The following is a 9,311-nucleotide window of genomic DNA, read 5'->3' as shown; positions in this document are numbered from 1 at the left end:
TGGCTTTGTTTCCAGATCTTTCCGTAGACCTCGGAGTTTTTGTGCGTCTTGTCGACTGTTTTTGAATCTTTTCATCGACCAAATCTGCAGTAAACACTCCACCTCCGCATCACACCAACGTGAACCTTTCACCGCCATTGTTTGAAATGTCCGTGCATGGTCCCTCCTTCTTTTTTCTACGTCCCAACAGGCGCACAGGAAATTACCTCAGAACCGCCGTAGGCCTCGTGCTCGTACACGTGCGCACGCTCGTGCTCGTACATCTGCAAACGTGCTTTACTAAAGCCCACCTCTCCCAAACGGGCCGTGGACGGCAAGCGTGCCGCAGCTATGCGCAGAGCACCGGGCCAAAACAGGTTTTTCGGGTCAAGCCTAGTGCGTTTGACCAGTGTGAGTGCGCCCTAAGTCCATTATCAGGGATTAATGAACAATGGAGAAGACAAAACCGACGCTTTGACGACTTTTCAGATTTGTTTGTCAGTAAAAACTAAACTTTTTACACTTTTTAAAAAAATACTATACTATCACTTTTTATTAGCTTTTCAACATAATACACATTTGCTTGTTTGAGACGTACTAAACTGACTTCCTGACCTTTTTATTTAAGCAGTATCATAAAAGAGGGATGGGCGTCGTGCACAAGGTTCATTTGCATTTCATTTCATGGTGCTCACTGGACTGGAACATTTAAATATATAAATATATAGAGAGAGAGAAACTGCAGCATTTTCATCCCACAGAAAACCTCCTTTCCCACTTTCTCCTTTTTATTTTGGAAGAACAAAACGAGAGCAGAGGAAATTTAATATAATCAAATTAAACAAACACGTTTCTGCAGCAGCGCGTTCACAAAGACCAGACCAAAAAAAACGTATATTTAAAACTTTACAGACACTCATAATAAAACAGTTTTTCCTGCTGTGTTATCGACGTGTAGACGTGATCAGGAGAACAGGAAGCGTCGCGGGGCGGAGGAGTGTTTCGGGCGGAGGCAGCAAGATCGCAACTCGACCCCCGTCACAAGTTCTTCATGGAGCTGAGAGCAGCGGCGTCCAGCTGACTCACCTGACCTCAGGACAGGTTCTCTACGCACTGGGTAAGATACGTACACCTGTGCTTTATCTGACTCTCTACACACTGGGTAACACACACACCTGCTTTATCTGACTCTCTACACACTGGGTAACACACACACCTGCTTTATCTGACTCTCTACACACTGGGTAACACACACACCTGTGCGTTATCTGACTCTACACACTGGGTAACACACACACCTGCTTTATCTGACTCTCTACACACTGGGTAACACACACACCTGTGCTTTATCTGACTCTCTACACACTGGGTAACACACACACCTGCTTTATCTGACTCTCTACACACTGGGTAACACACACACCTGCTTTATCTGACTCTCTACACACTGGGTAACACACACACCTGCTTTATCTGACTCTCTACACACTGGGTAACACTCACACCTGTGCTTTATCTGACTCTCTACACACTGGGTAACACTCACACCTGTGCTTTATCTGACTCTCTACACACTGGGTAACACACACACCTGTGCTTTATCTGACTCTACACACTGGGTAACACTCACACCTGCTTTATCTGACTCTCTACACACTGGGTAACACACACACCTGTGCGTTATCTGACTCTCTACACACTGGGTAACACACACACCTGCTTTATCTGACTCTCTACACACTGGGTAACACACACACCTGTGCTTTATCTGACTCTCTACACACTGGGTAACACACACACCTGCTTTATCTGACTCTCTACACACTGGGTAACACACACACCTGCTTTATCTGACTCTCTACACACTGGGTAACACACACACCTGCTTTATCTGACTCTCTACACACTGGGTAACACACACACCTGCTTTATCTGACTCTCTACACACTGGGTAACACTCACACCTGCTTTATCTGACTCTCTACACACTGGGTAACACACACACCTGCTTTATCTGACTCTCTACACACTGGGTAACACACACACCTGTGCTTTATCTGACTCTCTACACACTGGGTAACACACACACCTGCTTTATCTGACTCTCTACACACTGGGTAACACACACACCTGTGCTTTATCTGACTCTCTACACACTGGGTAACACACACACCTGCTTTATCTGATACTCTACACACTGGGTAACACACACACCTGCTTTATCTGACTCTCTACACACTGGGTAACACACACACCTGCTTTATCTGACTCTCTACACACTGGGTAACACACACACCTGCTTTATCTGATACTCTACACACTGGGTAACACACACACCTGTGCTTTATCTGACTCTCTACACACTGGGTAACACACACACCTGTGTTTTATCTGACTCTCTACACACTGGGTAACACACACACCTGTGCTTTATCTGACTCTCTACACACTGGGTAACACACACACCTGTGTTTTATCTGACTCTCTACACACTGGGTAACACACACACCTGTGTTTTATCTGACTCTCTACACACTGGGTAACACACACACCTGTGCTTTATCTGACTCTCTACACACTGGGTAACACACACACCTGCTTTATCTGACTCTCTACACACTGGGTAACACACACACCTGTGTTTTATCTGACTCTCTACACACTGGGTAACAAAAAAAAAAAGAGAAAAGTTTAAAAAAAGGACAAAAAAAGTTTGGAAAACGAGAAAAAAGTAAAAAAAAGAAAAACAGCTTTTTTTTAAAAAAAAAATTGAGAAAAAAAGTAAAAAAAAACAAGAAAAAAGAAAAAAAAAACTGAGAAAAAAGTAAAAAAAAACTGAGAAAAAAGTAAAAAAAACTGAGAAAAAAGTAAAAAAAACTGAGAAAAAAGTAAAAAAAACTGAGAAAAAAGTAAAAAAAACTGAGAAAAAAGTAAAAAAAACTGAGAAAAAAGTAAAAAAAACTGTGAAAAGTTGAAAAAAAAAATTTAAAAAATCGGAGAAAAAAGTTTAAAAAAACATGAAAAAAAACTGAGAAAAGTTTAAAAAAACAAGAAAAAAATCTGTGAAATTTTTTTTTAAAAATCTGAGAAAAAAGTAAAAAAAACAAGAAAAAAAATGAGAAAAGTTTAAAAAAAGGACAAAAAAAGTTTGGAAAACGAGAAAAAAGTAAAAAAAAGAAAAACAGCTTTTTTTTTTTAAAAAAATTGAGAAAAAAAGTTAAAAAAAACTGAGAAAAAAGTAAAAAAAACTGAGAAAAAAGTAAAAAAAAAACTGAGAAAAAAGTAAAAAAAACTGTGAAAAGTTGAAAAAATTTTTAAAAAAATCGGAGAAAAAAGTTTAAAAAAACAAGAAAAAAATCTGTGAATTTTTTTTTTAAAAATCTGAGAAAAAAGTAAAAAAAACTGAGAAAAAAGTAAAAAAAAAACTGAGAAAAAAGTAAAAAAAACTGTGAAAAGTTGAAAAAATTTTTAAAAAAATCGGAGAAAAAAGTTTAAAAAAACAAGAAAAAAATCTGTGAATTTTTTTTTTAAAAATCTGAGAAAAAAGTAAAAAAAAGAAAAACAATGAGAAAAGTTTAAAAAAGGACAAAAAAAAGTTAAAAAGAAACTGAGAAAAAGTTTAAAAAAAACAAGAAAAAAAAATGAGAAAAAAGTTGAAATAAAAAAGTAATGTTACATGTTATAATAATAATAATAATAATAATAATAATAATAAATGAAAATAAATAACGTTAAAATAATCTGAACGCTGTGACACTTTATATTTCATCCTTCCTCCAGAGACGGACGCCGCGGAGCCTCTGAGCTCCTTGAGTTTCCTGAGCGACTGCGTTTTCCTCGCCGGCTGCTGTGACGGCAGCGTCTACGTCGCCGACACCCGGACGCCGGCCGCTCCTCACCTCTCACCTGCACCCGTGGCGTCCCGGGGCGAGGCGCCCGTCCTCTGGTGCACGGACGCCACGGAGTCCAGTGGCGTGGTCAGACTGTCCTCGTCCGGGCAGGCGGTGGTTTCGGACCTGAGGAACCCGGGAGGAGCCGTGGGCCGGGCTCAGCTTGGCGTCCGGGCGCGTCGCTGCGGCCGTGATGATGTCAGAGTGTCGTGGGCTCCGGCGCTGGACGGCTGCATCGCCGTGTCGGGTGAGTTCACAGAGATACGCTTTTACGCTTTGCATCTTTTTTTAGTCATTTTGCATCTTTTTGTGCTGGTTTTGCATCTTTTTGTGCTGGTTTTGCATCTTTTTGTGCTGGTTTTGCATCTTTTTGTGCCGGTTTTGCATCTTTTTGTGCCAGTTTTGCATCTTTTTGTGCCGGTTTTGCATCTTTTTGTGCTGGTTTTGCATCTTTTTGTGCTGGTTTTGCATCTTTTTGTGCTAGTTTTGCATCTTTTTGTGCTGGTTTTGCATCTTTTTGTGCTGGTTTTGCATCTTTTTGTGCTGGTTTTGCATCTTTTTGTGCTAGTTTTGCATCTTTTTGTGCTGGTTTTGCATCTTTTTGTGCTGGTTTTGCATCTTTTTGTGCTGGTTTTGCATCTTTTTGTGCTGGTTTTGCATCTTTTTGTGCTAGTTTTGCATCTTTTTGTGCTAGTTTTGCATCTTTTTGTGCTAGTTTTGCACTTTTTGTGCCAGTTTTGCATCTTTTTGTGCCAGTTTTGCATCTTTTTGTGCCAGTTTTGCATCTTTTGGTGCCAGTTTTGCATCTTTTGGTGCCGGTTTTGCATCTTTTTGTGCTAGTTTTGCATCTTTTTGTGCTAGTTTTGCATCTTTTGGTGCTAGTTTTGCATCTTTTGGTGCTGGTTTTGCATCTTTTTGTGGTGGTTTTGCATCTACTGTGAGGGTTTCACCGGCCTCACCTGTGCAGGTCTCAGCGCAGCGGTTCAGATCTACGACACGTCGCTCTGGAGGACGGAGGATCTTCAGGAAGTGCCGCCGCTGTTTGAGCATCGTGGTCACGCCGTGTCATCGCCCTCTCTGTCGGTCACAGCCCACGTTTGGCATCCCGAGCGGCCGCGGACGCTGCTCTCCGCGGCGTCGGACGGCTCCGTGCACGTGTGGGACTGGGTCGAGCGCTCGGGCGCCGACGTTTCCTCCGAGGAGCTGAGGAAAAACGCTGCACACGCACAAACGACGCCGCCATCTTTAAATGACTGAAGCTGGAAATGTTCAAACATAAATGAGTCCTGATGTGTTTTTAAATGAAATTTACAATAAAAAAACAAATGAAATCACGTGTTTGCATCAGAATTTGTTTTCACTTTGTTTTTCTTTTCTTCAGTCATTTATATTTTTTATGAGCTCAGGTTTTTCACCAAAACACTGAAACTTCTATAAAAACTTCACATTTTGCATCTTTTTTTAGTGATTTAGCAACTTTTTGTGGTGGTTTTGCATCTATTTTCAGTCATTTTGCATCTTTTTGTGGTGGTTTTGCATCTATTTTTAGTCATTTTGCATCTTTTTGTGCTGGTTTTGCATCTATTTTTAGTCATTTTGCATCTTTTTGTGCTGGTTTTGCATCTATTTTTAGTCATTTTGCATCTTTTTGTGCTGGTTTTGCATCTATTTTTAGTCATTTTGCATCTTTTTGTGCTGGTTTTGCATCTATTTTTAGTCATTTTGCATCTTTTTGTGCTGGTTTTGCATCTATTTTTAGTCATTTTGCATCTTTTTGATTACAGATGCACCAATCTGATCTGGATTGGACACATTTGGAATCATTCAGCCTCATGAGAGTTTGAGAAAAAAACATGAAAATAAATATCTGCAAAAGTTTCCTTTAAAAAGAATAAAGTGAGATCGTGCGTCCTAAAGAAATCACTCTGAACCGTGGTTTAGTGCAGTGATCTGAGAGTGGGAGCTGTCACTCATCACGCCGTTAACTCGCTTTCACAGACGGGGGAGAGAAAATAGTCCCGACTCGTTCAGAGCGTGGGAGATAAAAGCTCCGGAGAGTTCAGACACGATCATAAAGAGAAATATGATGACTCATAATAATATCATAATCATAATAAACGTCTCTTTTGTCCTTTTAGGAAAGCGTCCGGACTTTCTGCAGTTTCAGAAATGAGTATAAAAAGATGCAAAATGTCTAAAAATAGATGCAAAACCACCACAAAAAGATGCAAAACCAGCACAAAAAGATGCAAAATGACTAAAAATTGATGCAAAACCACCACAAAAAGATGCAAAATGACTAAAAATAGATGCAAAACCAGCACAAAAAGATGCAAAATGACTAAAAATAGATGCAAAACCAGCACAAAAAGATGCAAAATGACTAAAAATAGATGCAAAACCAGCACAAAAAGATGCAAAATGACTAAAAATAGATGCAAAACTACCACAAAAAGATGCAAAATGACTAAAAATAGATGCAAAACCACCACAAAGATGCAAAACCATCACAAAAAGATGCAAAATGACTAAAAATAGATGCAAAACCACCACAAAAAGATGCAAAACCATCACAAAAAGATGCAAAATGACTAAAAATAGATGCAAAACCAGCACAAAAAGATGCAAAATGTCTAAAAATAGATGCAAAACCAGCACAAAAAGATGCAAAATGACTAAAAATAGATGCAAAACCAGCACAAAAAGATGCAAAATGACTAAAAATAGATGCAAAACCAGCACAAAAAGATGCAAAATGACTAAAAATAGATGCAAAACTACCACAAAAAGATGCAAAATGACTAAAAATAGATGCAAAACCAGCACAAAAAGATGCAAAATGACTAAAAATCGATGCAAAACCAGCAGAAAAAGATGCAAAATGACTAAAAATAGATGCAAAACCAGCACAAAAAGATGCAAAATGACTCAAAACAGATGCAAAACCAGCACAAAAAGATGCAAAATGACTAAAAATAGATGCAAAACCACCACAAAAAGATGCAAAATGACTAAAAAAAGATGCAAAATGACAAAAAAAGATGCAAAATGACTGAAAAAAGATGCAAAATGACAAAAAAGATGCAAAATGACTAAAAAAAGATGCAAAATGACTAAAAAAAGATGCAAAATGACTGAAAAAAGATGCAAAATGACTAAAAAAAGATGCAAAATGAATGAAAAAAGATGCAAAATGACTAAAAAAAGATGCAAAATGACTAAAAAAAGATGCAAAATGACTAAAAAAAGATGCAAAATGACTGAAAAAAAATGCAAAATGACTAAAAAAAGATGCAAAATGACTGAAAAAAGATGCAAAATGACTAAAAAAAGATGCAAAATGACTGAAAAAAGATGCAAAATGACTAAAAAAGATGCAAAATGACTAAAAAAAGATGCAAAATGACTGAAAAAAGATGCAAAATGACTAAAAAAAGATGCAAAATGACTGAAAAAAGATGCAAAATGACTAAAAAAGATGCAAAATGATTGAAAAAAGATGCAAAATGACTATAAAAAGATGCAAAATGACTAAAAAAAGATGCAAAATGACTAAAAAAGATGCAAAATGATTGAAAAAAGATGAAAAATGACTGAAAAAAGATGAAAAATGACTGAAAAAAGATGCAAAATGACTGAAAAAAGATGCAAAATGTCTGAAAAAAGATGCAAAATGACTAAAAAAAGATGCAAGATAACTGAAAAAAGATGCAAAATGACTGAAAAAAGATGCAAAATGACTAAAAAAAGATGCAAGATAACTGAAAAAAGATGCAAAATGACTGAAAAAAGATGCAAAATGTCTGAAAAAAGATGCAAAATGACTAAAAAAAGATGCAAGATAACTGAAAAAAGATGCAAAATGACTGAAAAAAGATGCAAAATGACTGAAAAAAGATGCAAAATGTCAGTTTCCGATGCAGCAGGATCATAAATCTTCGCTCCGTCGCTGCACTTTGCTGTAAATCGGTTGAATTATTATTATTATTATTTTTAAGAAGTTCCAGCTTCAGACTTTGACCCGGAGCTGCTGATGCAGGACTCACGTCGCCATGGTTACGCTCATTAGCCTCCATTATCTGCTGCAGCACGGGCGCCGCTCGCCCTGATTACCCGTCACTCACGCACGCTTTGACCTTTAAAGGCTCAGCTTTAATATTCATATTTAATATCTGCAGCTGCTTTTTGTGTTTTTGTGACATTTAATCAACTTTGAAGGAAATCAGCGTCGGATTTTTCTCCTCACTTCAGAATCAAACACTTTTAAAATTTAACATTTAATTAATTTCATCTGTAAAATCACAAACTTTCATCAAACAGCTGCTTTTAACATTCATTCATCTGTTGATATTGTTTTTTTTTAGTTCATTTATAATAAAAAACACAAAGATTTTCACTTTAATTATATAAAAACAGACTTTAATGAGTAACTAATTATGAAAATAGTTTATATATGAAGGATTAAAGCCTCCTTCATTGTCACAGTATCTGATATTAAATTAATATTTAATTAATATTAAAGACTTTAAGATTTGATCAGAGGAAGAATTCTTTCACTTTCCTCCTCACTTCAGAATCAAACACATTTAAACTTTAACATTTAAGACTTTTAATTAATTAATTTCATCTGTAAAATCACAAACTTTCATCAAACAGCAGCTTTTTACATCATTCATCTGTTGATATTGTTTTTTTAAGTTCATTTATAATTTAAAATCTGTTTTTCCTAAAGCGACAAAACAAAGATTTTCACTTTAATAAATAAAAACAGACTTTAATGAGAAATTGACTATGAAAATTATATTTATGTGATTTTTTAACGCCTCCTTTATTATCACGGCTCAGCAGAATCTGATATTTAATTTATATTTAATTAATATTAAATACTTAAATATTAATGTTTTTAATATTAATGCTGTAATTTGTGTGAATGTTCCTTTAAACTTTATTATTTAAAGCTGCTGTAACTTTATAAAACTCAAGAATCATAATTTTATTATTTATAAAAATTATTATTTATAAAAATAATTATTTACGTGGAGTTCAAGTGTTTCAGGATTTGAAGCCAAAATAACAAATAAATACGAAAATAAATAAATAAGAAATTTAAAGATTTTAAAGAATCAAAAAGGAAAAAAAAAGTATAAAATTACCAAATGAATAAGAAAATAATAAATATATAAAATAAATAGATAAATTAAAGATGAAAAAATGTAATATTCAAAATAAAATTTTAAATAAATTAAAAGATTTTTATAAATACCTAAAAGGAACAAACACAATAAAAAAAATGTAAAAAAAAAATGTATACAATTACAAAATTAACAAAAACGAATATATAAAAATGGCGATATATTAAAGATAAAAGAAATAATGTAATATTCAAAATGAAAACAGAATAAAATTTTTAAATCAATTAAAAGATTTAAAAAAATACTAATA

The 9,311-nt window shown here is 35.6% G+C and overlaps 1 protein-coding gene across 1 annotated transcript in view; it reads left to right on the top strand.

Annotated features, from left to right (window-relative positions):
* The window catches only part of wdr73 (WD repeat domain 73), a gene marked incomplete at its 3' end in the record, with an annotated part of 10,783 nt that extends 5,657 nt beyond the window's left edge, over positions 1-5,126 (top strand). Inside the window, exons 6-8 of the mRNA XM_083917736.1 lie at positions 938-1,096; positions 3,760-4,116; positions 4,837-5,126. Coding sequence (XP_083773862.1) covers positions 938-1,096; positions 3,760-4,116; positions 4,837-5,126 — 806 coding nt within the window. The remainder of the gene's footprint in view (positions 1-937; positions 1,097-3,759; positions 4,117-4,836) is intronic.
* Between the last annotated feature and the right edge of the window lie 4,185 nt (positions 5,127-9,311).

The sequence above is a fragment of the Echiichthys vipera genome (assembly GCF_963691815.1).
Source record: "Echiichthys vipera genome assembly, chromosome: 8".
NCBI lineage: Eukaryota > Metazoa > Chordata > Actinopteri > Perciformes > Trachinidae > Echiichthys > Echiichthys vipera.
The sequence above is the reverse complement of the archived record's forward strand: the minus strand, read 5'-3'. Positions and strand labels throughout refer to the sequence as shown.